Source organism: Podarcis muralis, chromosome 13 (assembly GCF_964188315.1).
Source record: "Podarcis muralis chromosome 13, rPodMur119.hap1.1, whole genome shotgun sequence".
In the NCBI taxonomy this organism is placed as follows: domain Eukaryota; kingdom Metazoa; phylum Chordata; class Lepidosauria; order Squamata; family Lacertidae; genus Podarcis; species Podarcis muralis.
Window position 1 is genome coordinate 34,108,943 of NC_135667.1, and position 26,799 is coordinate 34,135,741.

A 26,799-nucleotide genomic window follows, 5' to 3' on the forward strand; every position below is an offset into this window, starting at 1 on the left:
CAGCCAATCAGAAGCCACACCTTGGTTTCCGAATGTTTTGGAAGTTGAATGGATTTCCGACTGTATTTCTAGTCAGGACAATAATCCACTTTAACAAACTAGGCATATTTTAAAACCATGCAACAGTGGGGATCTGCAGCAGAATGTGCTGCATATCCAGCTCCCAATAGCAATGTTGTTAACACTGCCATTTTGAAATACTGTTTGAGGCTTCTTGGGAAGATTCAGAAGAGACCAGGGTGGGGGGTGGGAACCATCTTTCAGAAATGTTAATCTATGCTGCCGTATAGTGTTAATGGTCTCATTTCAGTCTCGTTTTGAGCCCCAAAATCCTGTGTTTTGTGACAAAACCTGGAGGGTTACAGAAAAATGGAGCCTTTTTATCCCTGTTCAAAACCTCCCCATATAAAGGCAGTGAGGGCAGTCTGAACCTTAGGACACCTAACCCGGTATTTCCTTTTAAGGAGTCCTGGCAAGTACCAAATGTGCAGGTTATATCTCCTATGGCCTGATTCCGTATAAGCCCATTTCCTGTTCCTCGTTCAGTCTGTTTGAAATTAATTTTTAAAGTTATTCTCAAGGTCATAGGTTAGAGCCCTTACCTTCGGGGGGGGGGACCTGCATTGCAGGGGGTTAGACTAGATTACCCTCGTGGACCCTTCCAACTCTACAATTCTATGATTTCTTAAGTAAAACTACAACGAACATACTTTATTTAGTGCGAGGGGTTCCGTTTGAATTTCGCTAACCCTTAAAGGGCAGAACTTTGGTGACCTTCAGAGCTTTCCTGGACTTACTTGCTAAGATTTCCCTTAAATAGTGCAGAGATTCAACTCACAACAACAGAACGTCACCCTAAAAAGGGGTCCTTTTTCCTTCAGGGGTTTTAACCCCAGGCACCCCGCCACTAAACACACCCACAGCCACACCCGCTACTTCCCCAAGTGCTTGACTACATAGGCGCCGCTGCTGCTTTTGATACCGACGTTTCCGGGAACACTCTAGGGCGCTCTATGGTGGAGCAAGGATACGCTCTAGGAGATGGAGGACGTGCCGTCTCTATGGTGAATGGCGGTTGAGAGAGAGAGAAATCTACGTAAGAGGAACGTGAAGAGGTTGTGGAAGGGCGGTGACGGTTGTGGGGGGTGGGAACCCGAGGGGAAAAGGGCAGGGAGCGAGGGGCGGGGCTGTACCTCGTTCACGGGGAATTTCCCTGGAGGGCCTAGTTGGTTGCTGCTGCGCATGCGCGAGAGTCTGAGCTTCGATCCTTGAACTCGCGAGGAAAAAAAGTCGCGTGGAAACTCGGCTTTCGAGTACAAATGCATATAAGGCTGAAAGAGCGGCGCGTTTGAGGCGGGGGGGGGGGCAGTGAAATGACGTTTATCAATCCAAATGAGGCGCTCTGTCCCTGAAAGGGGACGCTCTTCAGCCAGTTCCGGTGTGACGTGATGGTGTGACGTCAGGAAGAGGCGCTTCTGTGGGCAGGGCTTAAAGCTTTGTTGAGCCCCACCCCTCGAAAGCAGATTTTCCAATGCTGCTCCTAGATCCAAGAATTTGGGAGGCCCTCATGAATTAATGCAAAATGGCCGATAAAGTGGGCGGCCTTTGCCTCCCACTTTTGTCACAGTGCTTTGGATTAATCATGCCAAGTCCATCCAAAGTCTGTGCAAAAGAAACTATACTACACGGATGGGACCTTAGAGACCAACTAAGTTTGTTATTTGGGGATGCAGGTAGCGTTAAACCACAGAGCCTAGGACTTGGTGATCAGAAGGTCGGCAGTTCGAATCCCCGTGACGGGGACCTGTTGCTCGGTCCCTGCTCCTACCAACCTAGCAGTTCGAAAGTGCAAGTAGATAAATAGGTACCGCTCCGGCGGGAAGGTAAACAGCATTTCTGTGCGCTGCTCTGGTTCGCCAAAAGCAGCTTAGTTATGCTGGCCACATGACCCGGAAGCTGTACGTCGGCTCCCTCAGCCAATAAAGCGAGATGAGCGCCGCAACGCCAGAGTCAGCCATGACTGGACCTAATGGTCAGGGGTCCCTTTACCTTTAAGTTTGTTATTGGTATGAGCTTTCGTGTGCATCCACACGAAAGCTCAATATCAATAACAAACTTAGTTGGTCTCTAAGGTGCTACTGGAAGGAATTCTTTTTATTTTAACTACGGCATACCAATTTTACCTGTTGCAAGGATGGGATTTATTCCCCTGGAAAGGACCTTGCACTTTTGACAGCATAATCTTATGCAAGGACGTACTGAGTAAAGTAAAGGTAAAGGGACCCCTGATCATTAGGTCCAGTCGTGGCCGACTCTGGGGTTGCAGCGCTCATCTCGCTTTATTGGCCAAGGTAGCTTTATCTACTTGTACTTTGATGTGCTTTCGAACTGCTAGGTTGGCAGGAGCAGGGACTGAGCAACGGGAGCTCACCCCATCGCGGGCCGGCCTTCTGATCAGCAAGTCCTAGGCTCTGTGGTTTAACCCACAGCACCACCCGCGTCCCACAAGTAAATGTACGTAGAACTGCAGCCTAAAAGCCTCGTGCCCAGCTGAAATTGAACAGATGGCAATTCAATGATGAAAAGATTTGCCTGCTGAATTTCTGCCCATTACCTCAGTGGTAAAGGGTTGTATAACTTACGAGCTAAGATCCCTTGTGTTGCAGTTCTCTATTTATCGCAATTTCCAGCCCCCCTCCCCCAATTAAAGACTGACAGTTGTCAGCGATGATAGTCTCTGCTTACAATCTAAAAGGCACAAAGCGAAGAGACTGATGGGGGAAAGCAAAGTTGAGCACTATCTATTAGTTACTTTGCGAGACAGCAGCTGTAATGGAAAGATTCGGGGGGGGGGGAGCATAGTCTGTCAGCAATACAGATGGGGGAAAATCCCATCTCTCATCCTCTACTGCAGCCTCATGGAATGGCTGCTGTAGTAATCAACAGCTGAGAGAGGAGCTTGATGGAGATTTGAAAACATCCCACCCTTTTAGCACCATCACCCGCGCCGGAGTAGAAAGCAAGCAGCGTGTGTTGGACAAGGGCAGGGCTCCAGTGCATCTGAAAAGCTGTGCGACAGACAGAAATCCAGTGACAACAGCCCCCACCATGGAGGCCCATGAGGCTGTACCTGTTGAATTGCTGCCTGCCGTGCAGCTCTTTTGAAGCCCTGGAGATTTCTGAAATCTGTAACCACCCTGAGATCTGCGGGTATAGGGGTGACCTACAAATTTTAGTAGTAATAATCAAATCAAATCAATCTTTATTACGGTCCAGAGACCCAACAAATCGTTACAAAGGAATACACAATTCATTCAGCCTACCTCCAGGTTAAACAAGCATTTTGTTCAAAAGATAGGGATCACTGGTTCTTGCAACCACCGATAAAAGCTTTGCCACTGCTAATGTTCTAGTGTTTGTCTGGTCTTCCAATAGGAACGTGACCTAGTGAGCCTCTGATTTTCCCGGGAAAGGTACCAGCAAGGGTAATATCAGTTCAGCCCTGGCTTGCTCATATTTTGCACAGTGCAACAAAATACGTTTTATGGAATTGATGTCTTGAGCACACAAGCAAAGTCTGTCCTGGTAGGGAACTCCTCTCAACCTGCCATCCAACACTGCAGAAGGAAAGACGCTTAGTCTGGCTTTGGTGAAAAGCCTTCGATAATTTGGTACTGTCAGGTTTTTAATGTAAGATGTTAACTTAAAGACATGCCCATATTGTACTCCTATTGCCAGCGGACCACAGACTGCGTGTGATCGAGTTAGCAAGTCACTGTGTGCCTTATCCCATTATTATTATTATTATTATTATTATTATTATTATTATTATTATTATTATTATTAAATAATAATAATAATAATAATAATAATAATAATAATAATAATAATAATAATAATAACTACTTATTATTATTATTATTGAATACTACTACTAATAATAATAATTTAAAAAAAAGATTAGAATCTTCCGTATGCAGGACATTCGAAAACTCGATTTAGGGTTAATAATAGAAAATAGACACTTTAAGACTTTAAATCCAAAAGGCAGCATCCAATGGTTCCTAATTCGAGTTTCCGAATGTCCTGCATAGGGAAGATTCTCATCGGCGCCGGAAGTGGGGGCTTCCGATACGTTACCCCTTTGGTTTCCGGGTCTTCCTGTTTCCCGTAGGGGCGCTCTGGGACTCCCCCGCTCTGTGGCCGCCGTGCGGCGCCGTCGACGACGTTGGGCGGCGCTTAGAGGTCCGCTCTGCCCGCCCCTGTCGCTGGCGTCGGAGGTCCCGGAAGCGTAGCAGGGGCTGTTGGCGATGATGGCGGAGAGTCCGGCTGCCGAGGAGGCGGCTGCGGCCGCGGTGCTGGCGGCGGCGCCGCCGTCGAGCGCGGGGCCGGGAGCTGGAGCGGGCGGCGGCGGCGGCCCCGGGGTGTTCCTGCCGGCCGAGATCTGGGCGGTGGCGGGGCTGGGCTCGGCCGGGGCCGCATCCGGAGCGGGTGCGGGAGTCGGGGCTGGCGGGGCCTCGGTGCCCGGGATCCCCAGCTCGGCCGCCGCGGCCGCCGCGGCCGGGGTGCTCCTCTCGCACTCGACCTTCTGGGACCCCACCACCAGCGGCGACTGGGACGGCGAGAGGCCGAGCCCGGCTTGCCTGCTCCGCATCAAACGGTGAGAGATTTTCCGCTCCCCGGGCAAATGCCGGAACCTCCCTCTTTCCAGATTTCTGTCCCGGAAGGTGTGGGTGGGGTAGTGTTCCTGAGCGTGTGCAGAGTGCGTAGTACGCGCCTTAATTCCCCGGGCATCTCATCCTATCTGTGCATACATCTGAGGGCGGAATGGGGCAGGGAAAGTTTTCCTTCTCCATCAAGTCGCCCAGGAAAGATTTTACTGCCCTACGTTCTTGGCAGCGATTCAGCGTCTGCAAGGAATTCCCCATAAGCGAGGGTGGGGGACCGGAGGCCCTCTGGGGGGTGTTGTGACTCCCATCGGCCCCAGCCAGCATGGCCGGTGGTTAGGGATGATGGGAGTTGTAGTCCAACAACTGGAGGGGGGTATAGGGTGACAACTGGTGCGGCGTGGCCGGTATGCGGGTGCCCTAGTGGAGGGGAGCTGTACCTGTTGCATTTCCATATGGCTTGTAGCTCTTGAGGGAGTGGTGTTGTGCATCTGTTAAGCAGCAGCTTGGGGGTATAAACTCCCTATTACAACAGCCCAGGTAGATTTAAGATCAACAGTGGCTTTCACAGCCCTGAAGATGATATAACCTTATGCTCAAGCATCCCTGTAAGTAGGATATCCTAGATTGTTTCCACCCCAGGCTCAACTTCCTTGTTCTGTATCAGGTTACAATTGGCATATAACATATTTAGAGCCTCATTTATATATATATATATGTGTGTGTGTGTGTGTGTGTGTGTGTGCGCGCGCGCGCCTTGCTAGTGTGTAGCATCCAAGGATGAGACAACTCATTTTTAGAAGTTTCTTTGGAATTACAATTATTTGGAATTGTTGTTTAAGGTCCCAAATTTTGGCTTTGGCTTTCTGCTTTGTTGAAGTTGGCTTGCTTGGTTTACATGTGATGGAAAGGTGTGAAGTTTTATTTAGGATGACTTCTTTCCAGCATCAACAGCTCCTTCTCTCAGTGCAGAGATCATCTTCTTCTGCTAAGCATATAAACTTGGGGAGCGAGAGACATCCCAGTATCTCCCATTGTTCTGCACAATTAACAGTGCATTGCAGTACATACTCTCTTTATTTTATTTAGGACTCGGTCACAAGTTTAGGTTTGCATTCATAATCAACAACAATGTAAAAAAATTAGTTTTGTAGTCATAATCAATAACATGATTAAAAATGTTCCTTTAGCCCACCGTGCTGTAAAGGATTTAGGGTTAAAGGGGCAATGGGACATTTGAAACATATAAAAATTGTGCAAGTTAAAAATAGCCCTGTTAAATCAGACCAAAGGGTTCTGTTCTCCTTATGGACAGCCAAGAAGCAGGACTGGCTCGATAGCATTCTTCCCCTCATAAGCCCCAGCAGCTCGTATTTTGAGCCGTGCTGCTACTGGAGGTATTGCAGCCATCATAACTAGGAGCCATTAATACCCGTCAGCCATGAATTTGTCTTACCCTCTTTTAAAGCACTCCAAATTGGTGACCACTCCTGCGTCTTGTGGGAACCAGTTCCCTAGTTCGGCGATGCCCTGTCTGTCTTGGTCTTGAATCTCCCACCACTCAGCCCCAGATTCTATCATCATGAAAGAGGGAGGAAAACTTCTGCTCATTTTCTCCATAACTTAATACACCTCTATCATTTCCCCCTTACTTGCCTTCTTTCTAAACCAGGCATGTCCAAAGTCCGTTTTGGGGGCCTAATCCAGCCCGCCTGTCGGTTTAATCCGGCCCCTGTGGCAGCCTATCTCCTGGGGTAAAATCCTAAAAAGGACAGGCCTCACGCATGTTCACTTCATCAAATCTGCCCCTCTTTGAAAAAAGTTTGTGCATCACTGTTAAACTAACAATTCCCAAATATTGTAATTCCTTTATTATTTGAGTTTTCCTTTACCTTTCTGAACTCTCTTTTTGAGGGGTGTTAAGCAAAACTGTACCCAGCTGAATACGATTGTTGTACCCTAGGTTTGTCAAAATGCCTGATGCAGGCAGTTTTATTTTGGATCCCTTTCCTAGCGAACCGTGATATGGAATTTGCCTTTTTCACAGCTGCTGTGCATGCTAAGTAATTCTCACTAGGCACCCATAGACGGTAAGCTCTTTGGCAAAGGCTGCTATCAGCAGCACGAAAACACGTCTGTAGCAGCAGCAATTATTTTCCAGAATGCTTTCCACCTTTGTGTTCCCTGTATCTTGCAACAGCCCTGAGAGGTAGGCGGTTGCGATCTCTGTATAGCTGGTGTGGAATTGCTGTTATGGCCCAAGGACATAAGCTGTGTCCTTGGCAGGCGTGGAATTTGAATGCAGGCCTTGAAATGAACTTCTCTGTGACCTGGGTTACATTTGTTCAGTACTTAGCGTGCTGTTAATTAATGCTTTAACATGTTGTTATGAGAGGCTGTTCCATCTGCCCAGAAGATCCCTTCTGGGTATAGAGGAGAATGAGAAGGCCAGAATGCACTAGCAGTAAGAATTCTTTTAGCCTCGGCTAACGCTTTTGGATAATGTGAGGAACTGCAAGGGGAAGGAAAGTCCTCCATTGCAGTCAACAATATCTCCTTTGCGCAAACAATACTCTGTGTTGAATCGTTGCCATCTCCAGTCAGCACAACTAGGTGAGGCCTGCCCAGCAGATTCTGGAGATCTAGATCTTAGGTACACTATCAAGCGAGTGTTACTAGGCAGATGTTTCGGGTGCCCTGATACAAGGAGGCTTGTTTTAAAGCTGGGAAATAACTGGGGGTGGAGGGAGGGACAGTTTGGGTTTGTTCCTAGAGCTGAACGCAACTACTTCAGGAGCAGTTACGCCAGTTCCACGTTTAATCCCAGGAACAAAAGCCTTATTGTCTGTGGCAAACCAAAACGAAAGTGAACTTGTAGCAGCCTCATTTCCCAGAAGTGTGCTAGGGCGCCTCCCTCCTCCTTCCTCCGCGGAGTGTGCTGTTTGTTATGTGCCAAAACAGGTGTTAGTGTTATGGGCCGAGGGCTGCAGTGAGCCTGAGAAGGACTGCAGTTGTTATAATGTGCTGTTGGCACAATTTATATGTACGGCAGGAGATGCCAATTCACCCTGCCTGCTCTTTAACAACTGTCTATTGTTTGGTGAGAAGAAGGAAGTGTGGTCTTCCCCCCCACCCCACCCGCCGCTGCCCAGCTAACTTTGAGTCCACAACCTCTGACTTTTGATGTAGGTGTGTTCTCGTTAAGCAGAGTTCAAACCAATAACATTTTCTGTTGTGAGTGTACAGTCACGGGGAAAAAGAAAGTGCATCCTCTTTGAATTCTGTGTTTTTACATATAAAGACATAATAACAATCATCTGTTCCTTTGGCGGCTCCTAAAATTAGGTAAATACAACCTCAGATGAACAACGGCACATGGCATATTGCACTATGTAATGATTTATTTAACAGAAATAAAGCCAAAATGGAAAAGCCATGTGTGAAAAACTTAAGTTCACCTTATGATTCAATAGCTTGTAAAAAGTTAAAGGTAAAGGGACCCCTGACTATTAGGTCCAGTCGCAGGCGACTCAGGGGTTGCGACGCACATCTCGCTTTATTGGCCGAGGGAGCCGGCGTACAGCTTCCGGGTCATGTGGCCAGCATGACTAAGCCACTTCTGGCGAACCAGAGCAGCGCATGGAAACACCGTTTACCTTCCCGTCGCAGTGGTACCTATTTATTTATTTGCACTTTGTGCTTTCAAACTGCTAGGTTGGCAGGAGCAGGGACCGAGCGACAGGAGCTCACCCCGTCGCGGGGATTCGAACTGCCAACCTTCCGATCAGCAAGCCCTAGGCTCTGTGGTTTAACCCACAGCGCCACCTGCATCCCTTCACTAGCTTGTAGAACCACCAATAATGTGAAGCAATTGTTTCCTGTAGGACTTTATCTGTGTCACACATGGTTGTGGAGAAATTTTGGCCCATTCATACTTGTTCAGTCTTTTCCTAATTGTACTGTCGTGAACTTTAACATTTAACATGCTAACTGTAGGGTCTGAGATGTACCATAACTTTTGGGGGGTTTTGCGATTTCTCTGAGCATTGCACGGTCTGACCTTGGCGTGAATTTGCTGGGACGTCCACTCCTGAGAAGATTGGCAACTGTCTTGAATGCTTTCCACTTTTGAATAATCTTTCCCATTGTAGAATGATGGACCTAAAGTTGGTTGGAAATGGGCAGCAGCACTTCCTTCTCTAAGAGCATTGTGTCCTCTTTCCTCCTTGGCACTGTGTTAAAACACACCTGAATGCTCCAGACCAGCAAACTGCTAAATTTTTGTCTTTTCTAGAGGTGGGCACACTTGCTGATGATCAATTAAGCAGGGACATTTGATTAGCACCCCCTGTCTACTTAATTTCTTAATTCCTATGGAAACTGTAATGGTGTACAGTGGTACCTTGGTTTAAGAACAACCCTGTTTACGAACTATTCGGTTTGCGAACTCCACGAAACCGGAAGTAGTGTCCCGGTTTGCAAACTTTACCTCAGTCTAAGAACGGAAGCTGAATGGTGGAAGGGCACCAGCGGTGGGAGGCCTCATTAGGGAAAGAGCGCCTTGGTTTAAGAACGGATTAAGTTCGTAAACCAAGGTACCACTGTACTTAGTTTTTCACACATGATTTCTCCATTTTGGCTTTATTTCTGTTAAATAAATCATGACAAGGTGTAATGTGATAGGCGTTGTTGTTCATCTGAGGTTGCATTTACCTAATTTTAAGACCTGAGGAACAAAATGATTGCTATTATATCCTGATGTGTAAAAGCATATCATTCAAAGGGGGTGTATTTTCTTTTTCCCATGACTGTATGTGTGTGGTAAGAGTTTGAGGAAGCAGTTTCTCGTAGGCCGGAGGGGTGATGAAAATGTGTCCTTCATGATTGAATTGCCCCTCCCTCCCTCTTCTGGTGTCACAGCCTAAGGTGTGATATTCACAATGTTTCAAAATCCCGGGCTTTCCCTTTTCGCTTCCTTTCCCTTGATGGGCTATATTGTGATATGTGCTTGATTTGGAGCTGCCCATATAATGTGCCATGCATTTGGAAGGTAATACTGTAAGTTGTGACATAGGAGGAAATAAATATGGATTAAAATGGGACAAAGGAGTAAAAAGGAGTGAGGAGGTCTATGAAAAGCACAACACAACTTTATGGAGAGTCCTTTATAGGGGAGATCTTTATATTCGTTTTCAGGAGTCTTTTAAGATTGACTGCCTGCCTGAAGCCATGAGGACTAGAAACTTAGGTTTCCTTCTCTCTCTCTCTCTTTTTAAAAGCAGGGCTGTTTCTCAAGAATTCAGCAACAGGATTTGGGGATTGGGGGTGCAAAGCTGGAAGCTCCCGCAGTGTTTCTCAAACACTGTTTGAGGTCCCCAGCTGTTGTTGGACTACAACTCCCATCATTCCTAGCTAGCAGGGCCAGCGATCAGGGATGATGGGAGTTGTAGTAGTCCAACAGCAGCAGGGGACCCAAGCTTGAGAAACGCGGCTCTAGGGAAACACTTGACTGATTAATCCATTGCTGCTATTATTCTTTTTGTTTCCCAGAGATATCATGTCTATCTACAAGGAACCCCCTCCAGGAATGTTTGTAGTGCCTGACCCCCATGATATGACCAAGGTAGGTGGTATCTGAATGCCTTCCTCTGTAGTGGGTCCTGCCTGAAGGGGTTTCCTGCTGTTTTTAGGAGGGCTGGCATACTGAAGTTCACCTTAATATGACGTGAAATTTCATTTATGGCAGCAGCCTGTGGGAAAGGGTAGCAGAGCGATTGCCACACGAGAAATTAGGCAAAGTGGAGTTTGCACAAAGCATCTTCATCCTTAGGCAAATCTTTTCAATTCATGTTCTGCTCACCCTGATAAATGTGTTAGAATGAGGGTTTTGGGTACCTTTACAAAAGAGAGAAGGAAGCAATCTCCGGCTCTGTTTCTGATTTTTATTTTATTTTATTTTTTTAAAGCGTTTATTAATTTTCCAATTAAAACATCTAATTAACATATCAAATCAAATGCAATGAAAATAAAAAACTAAAATAAAAGAAAGTCCAATTGTCTTCCAAATTGTAATAATTTTTGTTTTGGCTTCCCACGGTCTGAATTCTGAAGCGCTTTCAACATCATAGTCCTGCCTCTCATCATCAATGTTTTCCATAATTCCATATCCAATTTTTTCCTCCACGTTTTGACTCTGTCTATGTGATCCTCATTCATGTCAGAAAACAGATACTTTTTTCCCTATGGAGTGCAGATTTGTCCGTATATTGTACCTTTTCAACTGTTTTTGTTTTTTCATCGCACTGCTTCATTTAATTGCATCCAAATTCCGAGTTCTGTCCAGCTCTTTGAGAATTGTTATTTTGGCAGCTCCCAAATCGTTAATCTTTCCCGTCCAGGTGTTATCAAAGAAACAGAGAGGAACCTCCCTCTGAAACTCCTTGTTGATTTATTCTTAAGCATTCTGAATTTTAAGGAGGTCTGCCCCTGAGTCACAATATTTCACTGGCGTCCTCTTGGTACATCTGAGGGATCTGTTCTTTTTTTAAAAAAAGTAGATCTCACATGCCTGAAGTTTGACCACATTGAGTGGCCATTTTGTTGAAGGTCAAATGAAGCCTCGTTCATACAGATGATGTGGTATACATCCTGGAACAGTTTTTATCACTCCAGACCACAGGTGGGGAAAGCTCCTCCATGAAAAGAAAGCCCATGTACGCCTGAGACCGGGCCTTGTGTTTCTTGTCTGCTGCTATGGCCAAGTGGATAGGAAGCTGTTCTGTGGGCTCAAAGCCCAGAAATTGTCTCTGTTGTTGCCCTTGTCGTGACTGGGGTTCTTTTGGGGGGGCGTCTGTGCAAAAGGTAAATGGGAACATTTCTCCCCCTTCCTCCTGATGGTGCTCAGACTCATATCCTCCTCACCCCTTGCTCTGTGGAAAGAGCCACTGGGCGCTGCTGCTGCTGTTTAATGGGTGCCTGTCCTTGTGGGGCAAAACCACAAACCCAGTTACCCAGTTGCTTTCGCAGTCCTCCACCTATAGTGTGAAGAAGTGGTGCGCTCCAGAAATAATTTGGGCCTCCTCAACAGCTACCTGTGTGAACTGAGCTTGATACTTGAGCCTGAGAGGGCAGTGAGTTTTCCGTAATGTTTTGTAGAGGATCTCTCTTCTCTCCCCCCCCCCCCCTTAACTCTCTTAGCGGCCGGCTAGCGTCCCGCGCAGGCTCTGCCGACATTGCACCCAGTTGGAAGTTTTTGCGCGAGCTGGGCTTTTCTCTTGCAGATTCATGCGTTGATCACAGGCCCCTTTGACACGCCTTACGAAGGGGGTTTCTTCTTGTTCCTGTTTCGCTGTCCTCCAGATTATCCCATCCATCCGCCGCGGGTCAAACTGATGACAACCGGGAATAACACAGTGAGGTTTAACCCTAACTTCTACCGCAATGGGAAGGTCTGCCTCAGTATTCTAGGGTAAGGAGCTGAGCAGCCTGAGCTGCTTCGGGGAGGTCCACACTTCTGCATGCAATTATCATGTCGATGAAATATCTGTGTGTGTGTGTTTCTGTTTCTGTTCAGAGCCAGGTAGGTTGATGATTATCATCTTGCGGGAATGAGAGGGGCAGGCTTTTTCACTGGTAGCTCTCCTTGTGTAATATGGGAGGCCCCCAAAGGTATTGCCACTCTGCCAGCTTTTGAAGTCACACCTGTTTAGACAGGTATTTCCCTGCTCTTCCTAACTTGGATCTCCCAATTTGATTGTTTTTAGCTGTTACGCTTTTTGAAATGGGCTTCCTCATTTATATATATGTTTCAATGCTGTTGTTATGCTATGAGTAGCTCGTATTTTTTTACAGTTGGCTTCATTCTTCTTGTTTTGCTGTTGCCTTTTATTTTTTGTGAACCACGTTAGTATTTCTTCTTGAAATGCAAGGCTTCAAATTAATTATATTCCTATCATCATCAAGGCCAAGGCAGGTCCCCACTGGGACACATGCTTGTCTGGGCAGAAGGGTCTTCTCTGTAGTGGTCCCCACCCTGTGGAATGCCCTCCCACCAGATGTCAAGGAAATAAACAACTATCTGACTTTTAGAAGACATCTGAAGGCAGCCCTGTTTAGTGGCTGGCTGCCTTCAGATGGCATAGAACAGGGATGTCCAATAGGTCGATTGCAATTTACTGTTAGATCCCCAGGAGGTTTTTGTAGATCGCAGTCGATCGCTGGGTCCCTTTCCTTAGTGTTGATAAAATAGAATCCGGCCCCGCCTTCCATTGTTGCACGATCTGCAGAACGGAAGACGGAGTTTACTCAGTGAAGCTGTTTGTTTTCCCAGCGATCTGTTGTTGAGAGGCTGTTCCCCTTTCTCCCTAAAAACGGCCAGCAGCTTAGCCTTGAACTCCCAAAAAACGTGGCTCTCCTAATCCGGTTAAAAAAGCTTAACCACTTTAACCTGAACCCCCCAAAAACAGGGGTAGATCACTGCCAGTTTTTAATGCTGTGAGTAGATTGCAGTCTCTTGGGAGTTGGCCACCCCTGGCATAGAGCATTTGAGCATCTCTGGACATTGCAAGAAGTCTCTGCCATTGGCCAGATGTGCGAGAAAGTCATGCACATGGTTGACAGCGCTTCCTGTAACATCCAGACAGAGCTGCTCTTCATTTGGCTCAGCTATCGGCAGCATTTTGTTTTCCTTTCTATATTTGCGTGGGGTTTTTGTTGGTGTGAGGGGGAGAGTTTGGTTTCAAATAGCATTGCATTTTCAGAAACCACAAAGCATTCTCTTGAAAGTTGGGGGCGTTGCTTTTTCCTGCTGATCCTGTGTGGTCTTCATTTCCAGCCCTCCAGCTGAGAGCTCTTCAAACCAGAGTACGACAGGAAGTGGCCATAGTTGCAGATTTTATACTCTGCCCGGTCGCTCATGCCCTTCGGCCTGTTTCTTTTCGCAATGGCCAGAGGTTGACAGGCCCCTTGCCTGCGTCGTGCATCGTGGGGGCAGAGCCGGTTTGGGTGGTTTTCTGCCTGTGACCTGATTCAAAAGATGGTGCTTGAAAAAGAAAATGATGGGAGCTGAATGGAGCTGCTGTATTCAACATCCTTAAGAAAGTTAGATCGGGAATAGAAAGTGACCGTCTATGGCAGGCTTCCTCAGCCTCGGCCCTCCAGTAGTTTTTGGCCTACAACTCCCATGATCCCTAGCTAGCAGGACCAGTGGTTAGGGATGATGGGAATTGTAGTCTCAAAACATCTGGAGGGCCGAGGTTGCGGAAGCCTGGTCTATGGCAGGCATAGGCAAACTCGGCCCTCCAGATGTTTTGGGACTACAACTCCCATCATCCCTGACATCTGGTCCTGTTAGCTAGGGATGGTGGGAGTTGTAGTCCCAAAACATCTGGAGGGTCGAGTTTGCCTATGCCTGGTCTATGGGCTTCCAGGCTTGAGAAACCACATCATTTCGTATATCCCATTGTAGTCTTTCTCAACTGGATGCTGGGCAGACGTTGGGCCTTAACTCCTATCATCACTGACAATCTGCTGCGTTGACTGGGGCTGGTAGAATTTGCAGTCCAAGCTCCTTTTGGAGCTCGAAATATGGGTACCCCCAACAAAAATTTAAAATTTGGCTCTGTAATTTGGAATTACCGTATTTTTCCCTCTATAACACGCAGATTTTTTCTCCTAAAAAGGAAGGGGAAATGTCTGTGCGTGTTATGGAGCGAATGTGTGGTCCCTGGAGCCAAAAAATCAAGCAAAAGTCAAATCGCGAGTCACGGAGAAGGGAAACCTGAAAAGAGGAAGTTGCAGCTTTCCTGTATTCTGCCTCAGGGTCTTACTGCCCACCCTCCTCTGTTTCGTTGCTGTGTTTGCTCAAACGGAACAAAGAGCAGGGAAAGCCCCTCCCCTCCAGGCAAGCAGAGGGGAAAGTGTCGTCTCTGTGCTCTCTGTGCTCCGGTACTGCTGGGGGAGAGGAAGAGAGAGTGGGGGAGGGAGAGGGAGAGGGGGGGAGGGAGAGAGAGAGAGAGAGAGAGAGAGAGAGAGAGAGAGATGGCTGGCTTGGGGGGGAACTTTTGCCTCCCACCCGTTAAATCCCTCTCCAGCATTCTTAGCCAGCTGCTTCTCTGCACACCCCTCTCATGTCCCTTCTTTGTTTTACTTCGCTCCCCACTTAAAATGTGGTTACAAAGCATAGATCAACATGGATCCTCAGGATCTTTGCATTGGGTCACCCCAAATTCACCATCAGATCACATAGCATGTCCATGGCTACAGCCTGCACCAAAAAAATCACGCACCCACTGTTGCCTGGGGCTGCAATGGTGCAAAAACGTGGTTAAAAAGCATGGATCCACATGGATCCTCAGGATCTTTGCATTGGGTCACCCCAAATTCACCATCAGATCACATAGCATGTCCATGGCTACAGCCTGCACCAAAAAAATCACGCACCCACTGTTGCCTGGGGTTGCAATGGTGCAAACACGTGGTTAAAAAGCATGGATCCTCAGGATCTTTGCATTGGGTCACCCCAAATTCACCATCAGATCACATAGCATGTCCATGGCTACAGCCTGCACCAAAAAAAAGCACGCACCCACTGTTGCCTGGGGCTGCAATGGTGCAAAAACGTGGTTACAAAGCATGGATCCACAGGGATTCTCAGGATCTTTGCATTGGGTCACCCCAAATTCACCATCAGATCACATGTCTGTGGCCACAGCATGAAGCACAAAAATGATACATCCACTGTTTCATTCAGAATGTTTTTCCCCTTGTTTTCCTCCTCTAAAAACGATGTGCGTGTTATGGTCAGGTGCGTGTTATAGAGCGAAAAATACGGTAATGTGATTTGATTGGTTTGTTAATAAAAATTATTTTTAAAAAAGAAGAATTTGCAGTCCAAAGTGCCTGGGTGACACCAGTTTGGAGAAAGCTAACATAACTCAAGCATGAAGATTATGATCTTCCCTAGTAATACTGTCTTGTGTACAAGCTTCAAAGTAACAAAGCATGTATAGAGAGGAAGAATTGGGCATCCCACAGCTAAGCAGGGTGGATTTGATTTAAATAAAATCAATTTAAATCACTAGTAAGCAAGAACTTGATTTAAATCATTCTTTGACAGAAAGACTCATTCTTGCTGGTATAATCTTAATATTTACAACCAGAGGAAGGTTCCATTTTTGGAATAATAAATTTTCAGAGTAGGTTTTTTTTTTTTTTACAATTCTATCAAAAATTACTGATTTGGTTATACTATTAGAAATACATAGACAGATAATTATGAAATTATTGTGAGGTTTAATAAGTTAACTGTTTACATTTGGACAGCTTTTCTGCTGTACTTTATTGGAAGGAGAAAAATAATCATTTCCTCAATAACAATTTAGACAATTTATGTAACAAAAACAGTATAGCATATGTATCCATGTTTGTCAACTGATGTGGTTAAGCAGTTTAAAAAACAAACAACTTAGACTGAGTTAGAAAAGTATCTTTAGAAAGATTTTTTCCCCCAAAAGCATCTTATTTTAAAAATCTGATTTAAATAAAAAAAAAGTCTGGTTTAAATTTTAAAAAATCCTGTTTAAAATTTTAAAATCTGATATTTTTTTTATTTTATAAAAAAATCATTGATTTTTATCCACCCTGCAGTTAAAGCATTCTTTTCACTAATGCTCAGGCATGGCCTTGGGCGTTTTAAACCACATTTACTTGCTACACTTTGTCTGTTAGCCACAAGTGCTTTTTAGGACATATATGGATTTGGAACCTTTTAGGATCTAATTGGATTTGGGGACCCAAGCAAGCACCTTTTACATGTTATGTGGGAGAAATCAGGAAGACCCTCTTGCACCGGCACCCTGAAAAAGCAAGGGGCAGGGACACCGTGCTGTGCAACTTCATTATCCTGTTTTGTGTTTCTGGAGTTTTATTTCCTGTTTTCATAGTTGAGCTTTTTGCCCTTCATCTCTGGACAGTGGGAACGCTCCAAATAGAATTCCTCAGATATTTCACACAGCTTCTAGGAACTGAGGTGTAGACACAGTGTGTAGCTGGTGCTCTGAAAGAAGATGACGATGCCAAGAAACAATGGCATTTCCGACTTGTTTATCACAGGCGTTCGCACGCATTTGCTTGATTGCCATGATTTATTCTGTTTCTCCTAATTACGGAGACTTGCCAAGGAGGTGCGTGGGGTATTGACGCCTTGAGCCCTGGCCCCTGGGAATCCTGCCCCCTCGTCCCCCTCGCTCCCCTAACCAGCCAGCTCCCAAGGTTTCAGAATTCCAGTACGTTTGATAAGAGCTAGACATCTAAACAGAAAAGGAATGTGATACTTAGGAGGCTGAATTCTCTCCTCACTGCCAGACTTTGTGTGTGGCTCTTGCGTGAGACTGAATTCATACAGCCCTCGGTTCAAATTGCTGGAAAGATGCATAAAAGTTTGGAATGGTTTTATCACAAAATAGTAATTATCCATCTTCATAACATGTGTGCGCAAACGTTTTCACAACTACCTTCAAAACAAACACAGTCAAACCTCCGTTTACGTAACCCTCTGGTTACATAAACTTTGGGATGTGCGTGCGGCAAACCCGGAAGTATTTTACCGGGTTTCGCCCCCACGCACATGCACAGAAGTGGTCCTCAGGTTGCGGAAACCTCAAGATCCAACCGGACCTCTGGAACGGATCGCGTCCGCAACCAGAGGTACCACTGTACATTGTTTCATAAAATGACTTCCTACCCTTGCCTCCACAGTGTTTTATCTATTGCAAAAAAGTTTCTTGTGTTACAATTATTTTGCTGTTTATCTGCTGCTGCTTTTATCTTGAATCCTGCCTGCATTTTCATTTATAACTATGCTATTTATCTGCTACGTGTGTCACAGATTTGGGCTTTTCCATCTTCTTTGCTTGTTCAGTGGTTCTTGCCATTACTTCTTCAATTTTTTCCCCACCACCCTGAGGCCTGGAAACTGGGTTTTTTTTACTACCTACCTTACCTACCCTGGAAACTGTCTTTTTTTACTACCTACCTACCAACGTACCTACACACACGCACACACACACGCAGACAGACAGCTAGGACTCTCACAAGTTACAAATCGAAGTACATTGAAAGCCACACATCATTTACAGAATTGTGTTTGTTTGGCTGTGTGAAAATAAACTCCCGTTTCTTGCTGTCTGGCAGTACATGGACTGGTCCGGCCTGGAGTCCTGCCCAGAGCATCTCTTCGGTCCTTATATCTATACAGTCCCTGATGACTGAGAACCCTTATCACAACGAGCCTGGCTTTGAGCAGGTAAGTAGCCGGAATCGTGGATTAGTGCCCACTTTACGGAGCTCTTGGTTACAGGGACAGGGAAGTGGCTGTCCCGTAACAAACGGCTCTCTTAGAAACGGGAATGTCGGCAGAGCAATAAGACCCATTAAGGTTTGATCCCCAACCCCTACACCCTTTTAAGAAGACACTCACAATTCAGAGGTTTGGCGTGTTGCTGCGGGTGGGGCCTGCTTCCCTGTTGTGTTAAAACAGCTGACTGCATTGGGACAGAGTGGAAAGGAAAAATGCCTTGAGCAGCCCTGGATAACTCCATATGCTGCAGTCTGTATACACGTATTCGCAGCTTGTTTGCAGAGCAAGACCATGCATGGAACCTCTTTGGGATCTTTCATGGAACATAGCTGTGGTTTGAAATAGGATTGTCAATCCACTTTTATCAGCGACTGGTCAGTGTTTCCAATGGGTAATGTCAGCCATACTAATTGGAGGCATTCCCAGCCTCTCTCTTCTCCCCCCCCCCCGCCCCCCAACAAGACCAAAGTTGTGGGCCGTGTGTCTTGAACTTCGTAAAAAGTGACTTTTGTTTTTGGCCACCGATCTCTTGCAGGAAAGACATCCGGGAGACAGTAAAAATTACAACGAGTGTATTCGGCATGAGACTATCAGGGTCGCTGTGTGTGACATGCTAGAAGGAAAATGCCCTTGTCCGGAGCCTTTACGGTATGTTTGGGAGTCTCAATTCATGGGTTTCAGGCATTTAGCATGGAGAAGGAGAGAGGGAGGTACCCCTTAGTCAGACTTCCTGTGAGGTTTGGAGTTTACAGGGTTAACAGCTCTGTGTGTGTCCTGCATCTGGGGAGTTGTTTTTCCTCTACATCCGGGAAAAGTTCTTTGTCTGTGAGTTACTTTCACTTTTTTGCCGAAAGACGCAGAGACACCAGGCCTGCCGTCTCCGATGGTCTGTTTATTATTTTAGCGTTCCGATGTAAATAAAGCTGTTAGTTTAGAGCAGGGGTCTGCAACCCGCGGCTCTGGAGCCGCATGTGGCTCTTTTACACCTTTGCCGCGGCTCCGGGGCAGATACTAGCAAGGGGAGGAGGCGCATTGTGCGCCCCGACACTCCCCACTGTGGCGGGCGCTGTACTGGCTGTGACGTCGCATGGGGGTGGTGCATGCGTTAGTCACGCACCGTCCCGACGTCACCTTCCCGCCCGCCCGCTACATTGTAAGGGGCATGTACGCTTGTCACTGTTTTGAAGGGGAGTGAAGAACACACACACACAAAAAGGTAACTTGTTAATGTAACGTTTATTTCTATGAGGAAGAGTAATTCTGAGGGGTCAAACAAAGAAATAATAAAGTGACAAAAAAGTTAATTTTATAATGACGAGTTTTGCAGCTCCCAGTTTTTTTTTCTTCGGAAACGGGTCCAAGTGGCTCTTTTTGTCTTAAAGGTTGCAGACCCCTGGTTTAGAGGAACAACAGCGTGTGGAACTCTCTCTTCTTTAGAGAGCCAGTGTGGTGTAGTGGTTAAGAGCAGTAGTCTCATAATCTGGGGAACCGGGTTCGAGTCTCCGCTCCTCCACATGCAGCTGCTGGGTGACCTTGGGCCAGTCACACTTCTTTGAAGTCTCTCAGCTCCACTCACCTCACAGAGTGTTTGTTGTGGGGGAGGAAGGGAAAAGGAGATTGTTAGCCGCTTTGAGACTCCTTGCAGGGAGTGAAAGGCTGGATATCAAATCCAAACTCTTCTTCTGCAAGCTCACTCACACCAGAAGCACGCACTGTGCTGCTCTGCTGCAAGTCCAGGAACTCTGTTGCTGTGGAAACGTACCGGACCCGAACACTTCCCCACCCTGCCCCCCCACGCACTTAGAAAAACTGTTTGCCATCATGAAATCCATGACTCTGCATTCAAGCACCTTCATTCATTCATTCCGGCAGCTGCATGGTCATTGTCCGCATTCTGTTCCTTCCACTCCAGATTACCACTATGTGTCTTGTTAATTCAGACCTTTTGTTGAGGTTATTTGTGCAAGCAATGCAAACTGCAATACAGTCGGACCCTGGTTCTCGAACAGAATCCGTTCCGGAAGTCCATTCGACTTCCGAAAACGTTTGAAAACCAAGGCACGGCTGCTGATTGGCTGCAGGAGCTTCCTGCACTCAATCAGAAGCCGCGTCGGATGTTCGGGTTCCAGAGAACATTTGCAAACCGGAACACCCACTTCCGGGTTTGTGGCATTCGGGAGCCAAAACATCCAAGTTGCAAGGCATTTGACAACCAAGGTACAACTATATGCCTGGCTCCATATAAGCTCTCCCTGCTGTCCGCCTCTTAAGGTTGTTGTTTTTTTTATAGTATTTTGGTCAGCAGGTCATGCATGAGGGAGGGAACCAAAGTGCATTGTGCTGTGGGGAAATGTTAGCTATTGTAGTTGTTTTTAAGAAATGTGCACATGACAAACTAATTTTCAGGAGCACAAACTATGGCAGTAGCCCTTTTGTTATAAACCACCTGTCACATCCTTGCTCTGCGACCTTACAGTTCGTTTTGCTTGCTAGGGGTGTCATGGAAAAGTCCTTCATGGAGTATTATGATTTCTACGAGGGGGTATGCAAAGAGCGGCTTCACCTCCAAGGACAGACGATGCAGGTAAGGATCAGATAATGTCTGTGACTGCCCACTCCGGAAGGCAGCCTCCGTGTTTTTGTTTTTGTTTTAAATTAGACGATTTGGATTGTCATATTTCCTTCCCTCTTGAGAAGTGGGCTCGTTTGCTCAGCTGAGGGTTTTCCCAAAGGGCAAATTGAAAACCTGAGGTATGGGGGACAAATTAGGAGAAATGACCAATTGCCGGCATTTCTGAAGCACCAGGAACTAGCTGGAAGCATATTGTGGGATGCGGGTGGCGCCGTGGTCTAAGCCACTGAGCCGCTTGGGCTTGCAGATTGAAAAATTGGCGGTTCAGATCCTTGTGACGGAGTGAGCTCCCGTTGCTCTGTCCCAGCTTCTGCCAACCTAGCAGTTCGAAAGCACGCCAGTGCAAGTAGATAAATAGGTACCACTGCGGCAGGAAGATAAACGGTGTTTCCATGCACTCTGGCTTCCATCACGGTGTCCCGTTGCGCCAGAAGCGGTTTAGTCATGCCAGCCACATGACCCGGAAAGCTGTGGACAAACACCGGCTCCCTCGTCCTGAAAGCAAGATGAGCGCCGCAACCCCATAGTCGCCTTTGACTGGACATAACGGTCCAGGGGTCCTTTACCTTTTACCTTTTTTATATTAACGTGAGCAGGACGTTGGAATGAGGGGGTGAGAGGTAGGAGACTTGAATAGATCCTGGTTATTGGGAAAAGAGCATCCAGCAAGGGGATGGGGATGAAAGATGTTAAAGTCTCTAATCCAGGAAGTGAGCTTCCATGGCTGTGTTCTGCTTCCACAGTCAGAGGCATCCATGCTTCTGAATACCAGTTCCTGGAAACTACAGGAGGGGAGAGGGCTCTTGTGCCCAGGTCCTTCTTGACAATTTCCCACAGGTATCTGGTTGGCTACTGTGCGAACAGGATGCTGGACTAGATGGGCCTTTGGCCTAATTCAGCAGGTTCCTCTTAGGTTATAGATAGATTTCAATATACAGTGGTACCTTGGGTTACAGACACTTCAGGTTACATACGCTTCAGGTTACAGACTCTGCTAACCCAAAAATGGTACCTCAGGTTAAGAACTTTGCTTACAGATGAAAAATTTATCAGAGAGTAGGGCATATATATGGGACGCGGTTGGCGCTGTGGGTTAAACCACAGAGCCTAGGACTTGCCGATCAGAAGGTCGGCGGTTCGAATCCCCGCGACGGGGTGAGCTCCCGTTGCTCGGTCCCTGCTCCTGCCAACCCAGCAGTTCAAAAGCACGTCAAAGTGCAAGTAGATAAATAGGTACCACTCCGGCGGGAAGGTAAACGGCATTTCCATGCGCTGCTCTGGTTTCACCAGAAGCAGCTTAGTCATTCTGGCCACATGACCCAGAAGCTGTACGCCGGCTCCCTTGGCCAATAAAGCGAGGTGAGCGCCACAACCCCAGAGTCGGTCACGACTGGACCTCATGGTCAGGGGTCCCTTTACCTTTATCTTTAGGGCATATATATAGAATTTTTGTAAAAGAACATTGTCAAAATAGTAATCCGTTGGCAGGTTTCGATTGACTTCTGGGTGCAAATAGTATAAGTTTACGAAATTTAAAGTAAGTTAAATAACAGGGAGAAAATAAAGATAAGTGCGTAATCAAGGAATTTAATCTAGGAACTTAATAGGAAGATCGGAGGTCATGTTAAACTTAATTACAATATGATGTACAAAACAAGTATCAATGAAGAAAAGAATAATTGTTTATTTTTTATCTGGTCTTTAACGTCTACTGATTATTTCTGTTATACAGTTTTCAACCAATAAAGCATTTTTTTTAAAAAAGGTAATTTTCATCCCTTCTCCTCTCCTCTCGCAGGATCCCTTCGGCGAGAAGCGAGGGCACTTTGACTACCAGTCCCTTCTGCTGCGTTTGCAAGGAATCCGCCTGAAGGTGCAAGAGAAACACCAGCAGGAGAACCCAGACATAGACTCAGAAAGCAGCTCCTCTGAGACAGAGACAGACACTCAAGGGAGCATTAAGGCTTAGGTGCCTCCCACCTGACCGCTTGGGAACCCAAGACGGAGGGGTGGGATCTTCTGACTCTGCACTGCGGAGGAACCCCGGAGAGACCCAAGAACCAGTCCGGTTCTAGAGCGGGGAGAACCTGGGCTCAGCAGCACCCCTTCATTGCCTCCTCCAGTGCTCTGGCACACGCTGTTTAAAACAAACGAGGATTTGATGCTAAAACTGAACCGGGCTTGTGACAAGCTGTCTTTTGAAAGTGGCTCTTTTTCTGCTGGAGACCCGTGAGCAAAAATGGCATAAAGGCATTCTGGAAGAACCCGTGACGGGTTGCTTTCTGTCCTCCCCGTGTTTCTAAAAGAGCAGGAGGTAGAGCTTGCCTCTACGCCCCGCCGTCTTTTGTTTCAAAACATGCCGCATATACCCTCAGCGCCTCCCTCCCAGCGTTGACCTCCCCCTCCCCACACAACGGGATGGACTCCCAGCTCTACCAAGTCTGTAAAAGCACCTTTGACCATTTAAATAATCAAGCCCTGTTTTCATATTCACTCTGTTTCCCAGTTGGGTTGGGGTTGCCCGTCCTAGACAGACCAAAGAGGAGGAACTTTGGCCGGAACTGGGCTTTTGTGGCGATTCAAAACGACGACAACGAAAAAGCAGTTTCCAAAGCTTTACTCAACTCTAGAGCTCCTTTTGAATAACCCCTCCCCAAATTCGGAATCCAGGCAGGAAAAAGGAAGAGACAAACTGGGAAAGATCCTAAATTGTTAATGTGTCAGCCTTGTGAGCAACCCAGCCAGCGGCCTTCAAAAGGTGAAGTTGAGCAGGTTTCATGGCCAGTGTTTTTCTTTTTCTTTTTTGTGATCCTTGGAAGGAGTCATCATTCTGGCAGTTCATTTCCTGCAAGCGGCATATAATTATTATTTTTTTGGAAGGTACAGTATTAGAATTTAGTGAAGACAGGTGATTCTATGCAGCCATTGATTTTGTTCCAAGAGAGAGAGAGATAGCAAATATAAATTAACGCAGCATCAAGAGAGAGAAAAGCAATGCTAATCTTAAGCTTTGGCAGTGCAATAGCAGACTTCTCTGTTCAAAGCAACTCAGATCTGCAGCTTTGGGGGGCAGAGTTAGGAGTTCAGTGATGTAGAAGAGGATGCAAACTAATGGAAGGACAGCAATAAGCATCAGTCCAAGTTAGGCAGAAAACCAGCTGTTGAGATCTGTCGAAGGATTGGCTCTCATTTTTTGTCCGGAGCCTCTATTGAAACCGAAGCAAAGTTGCACATGTGGAAGTCTGCCGAATCTGCCGTAACTCCCTTCTCTCCGAATCACTTTGTCGTGCTATAGAAAGAGAAGCACATGCCTTTTGAGGATCGAATTGTGGGAGAACGTCTGGCCACCCTCCCAGCTGGCAAAGTATTTTATTTTATTTTTTTACTTTTGAAAGTTCAAGCTGGTTTCAACGTAGAAAGGCTCGGAAGCCTTGTGAGCACCTTTCACTTGCTTCCCCCCCCCTCCTTCTTCTTGAGACCCTTTAAGACTTTTTTTTTTAATGGGGGGGGGGAGCTCCTGACCTACAGATTCACATCCAGATCAAAAACTTGGCAGGGGGAGGTGAGCAGATGTTAAAAGTGGCCAGGCCAGTAGGAAGAGTTTGACTCAGTAGGTCCAATCCCAGCTGTAGGAACCATGCAGTTCCTACCTGGCCTCTGAAAGGAAGCTCATTTCTGATTATAGGCACTGTTTATCTGCAAGCACAACACCAGTCTTGCAGCTACTCCTGCCTCTCCCATGTAGAGTACGATGTGCTGCTGCTTAAAACTAAAAGTAACCCCCCCCCCATACCTGCTTTTTGGAGTGGAATGCCAATTTTCCATGTTTCTCTCCCACCCGCAAGGAGAAAAGAATCTTCCACGGGTTACGAATAGCCAGTGGAATCAAAAGCTTTGTAATGCAAGTTTGCATTTAGATGCCTTGTGGAGGGGGACCTCGTGAGGACGAAGGCAATCTTATCATGTTTGCGTTGATCTCATTAGGTGCAATCCAGCAAAACAAAAACAGAAATCAGTCGTGCTTCACCTCCACTGAAATCAAAGGGACTTGAGTGCACACTTAACGTTTTAAGTCTCACAGAAATCAGTAGGACCTAGGTAGGACTTCTATTCTCCGAACTCTGCCAGTTGTGTAAGTTTGGCTTCCCCCCAGTCTATAGTCACCAGGACCAGAGGTGTTCCCGAATCAGAGCACCCGTTACTTCAAGAGACCTTAGTTCCAGATGCATGTTGGCTGTCGAACCATTGCATTACATTTCTTTTAAGACAAAACGAAAAGAAAACATGAAAATGCCTTATGTGGTTATTTCTTTTTCACACGGCTCGCATGTGGATGTAAGAAAACGAAACAAAAGAAAAAGAAATATGGTTTTCTAGCTGCCCATAGTCATCTGTTTTCTGAATGTTTTCCATTTCGAAAGTGACAATCCTAGATGACTGATCTAGACAAAATGTTTAGTGACGAGACTTTTAGGCCTAACAAGCTAAACACACTCGAATGCACAAGGGTCTTAAGAAAAATAAGGAATCCTTGTTTATATACAATTGTACATAATTTTTTTTTTTTTTTTTGGTGCAATAAAGTTTGTTTTGGCAGGATCTTTGTCCTTTGTCCTGGATTCGTAAAACAGCCAGGAATACCCAAAAAGGGGGTCTTGTTTTCATAAGCAGGTTACATCAGGGATGTATTCCCTTTTAGTGAAACTTCCAGGCCCCACACATACCATTGGTTGGTGGGACCAGTGGCAAAGGGGGGTGGGGGGGGGAGAGCAATGATTGCTGTACTTCCTACAGAATAAATCAAAGGTTTATGCACACACCTTTCTCCCAGTGTTAGAAACTCATAAATATAAGCCAGGGGCCAAATGGCTCCTTAAACCAAGGTTGTAGTCACCAAAACAGAATGTCTAGTTGCCATTGTGGGGCAAGACTGTTCTAAAGTCATCTTTTGCAAATGATGGGCTGACTGGGCTTGATTATTATATATACTGTATTTTTCGCCCCATAGGGCGCACCGGCCCATAGGGCACACCTAGTTTTTTTTGGGGGGGGGGGGGAATAAAGAAAAAATGTTTATTCCCCCCCCCCAGGCGCGGGGCTGGGGCAGTGGAAGCCCGAGCTTCCCCAGCCCCCAGAACAGGCTGCTTTCCGGAAGCCTAGGGAGCCTGGTGGGAAGTCCTGCCGGTCTCCCCAGGCTTGCGGAGAGCTGCCCAAAGCCCTGGGCGCGCTGCTCAGCGTGCCCCAGGCTTCGGGATGCAGGCAGCTCTCCGCAACCCTTGGGAGACCAGCGCAACTTCACGCCGGGCTCCCAAGGGTTGCGCAGAGCTGCCCGAAGCTTGCTGATAGCTTCCTGAAGCCTGGTGCGCACCGACCCCTCTCGCTCTCCAGGCTTCAGCGAAAGCCTGCATTCGCTCCATAGGACGCACACACATTTCCCCTTCATTTTTGGAGGGGAAAAAGTGCGTCCTATAGGGCGAAAAATACGGTATATATTTATTTCTATATATATTTATTTTATTACTATACCGCCCTATACCCGAAGGCTAGTTCAGGTGATAACCTTGAGCTAGATGAAGAACTCTGAAAACTTACAAGAAGAAAAGTCAATTGATTCAGCAACAGTCCACATATATATTGGCCTATTCCTGCCTTTTCCACCCTTAACGGTGACACGGACCATTTGTAATGTAGGAATAGTCTTCACAATTGTGAGCAGGACAGTGGGGTGGAGGTAAGTGAAGACAAGCACACCAATTAACTATATATATTCCTATAACATTGTTGACTGCTCTTGCACAAGCTGCACAGAAAAAGCATTTTGGTTCCTGAAATTCATTCCGATTGTGCAGATAAAGTATAACTGATAGAATTCTACAGGACGAGGTATTAAGTGTGTGAAAACAGTCCAAATTGAATGATCCCCAGGCATGCACCTCCAGGTGGTGGAGATGTCAGGCGTCATCCTGGTGCCTGGGCATCTTCACTTGGTCGCAAGTGGCCAATTCGTCGTTGTTGTTTAGTCATTTAGTCGTGTCAGACTCTTCGTGACCCCATGGACCAGAGCATGCCAGGCACTCCTGTCTTCCACTGCCTCCCACAGTTTGGTCAAACTCATGCTGGTAGCTTCGAGAACACTGTCCAAC

General features: G+C 46.5%; 1 protein-coding gene across 1 annotated transcript; it reads left to right on the forward strand.

Annotated features, from left to right (window-relative positions):
• The first annotated feature begins 4,257 nt into the window (after positions 1-4,257).
• UBE2Z (ubiquitin conjugating enzyme E2 Z) lies at positions 4,258-25,255 on the forward strand. Its single transcript, XM_028702282.2, has 7 exons — positions 4,258-4,660; positions 10,218-10,290; positions 11,948-12,135; positions 17,859-17,970; positions 18,560-18,672; positions 20,518-20,608; positions 22,455-25,255. Exons 1-7 carry the CDS (start codon positions 4,311-4,313, stop codon positions 22,623-22,625), a joined length of 1,098 nt encoding a protein of 365 aa, XP_028558115.2. The 5' UTR covers positions 4,258-4,310; the 3' UTR covers positions 22,626-25,255.
• The last annotated feature ends 1,544 nt before the right edge of the window (positions 25,256-26,799 follow it).

Excerpts from the sequence above, each read along its gene's own strand:
- UBE2Z (XM_028702282.2), top strand. The coding sequence starts at position 4,311 with ATGATGGCGGAGAGTCCGGCTGCCGAGGAGGCGGCTGCGGCCGCGGTG. Across the intron at positions 17,971-18,559 it reads ACGAGCCTGGCTTTGAGCAG|GAAAGACATCCGGGAGACAG; the intron begins GTAAGTAGCCGG and ends GATCTCTTGCAG. Across the intron at positions 18,673-20,517 it reads CCTTGTCCGGAGCCTTTACG|GGGTGTCATGGAAAAGTCCT; the intron begins GTATGTTTGGGA and ends TTTGCTTGCTAG.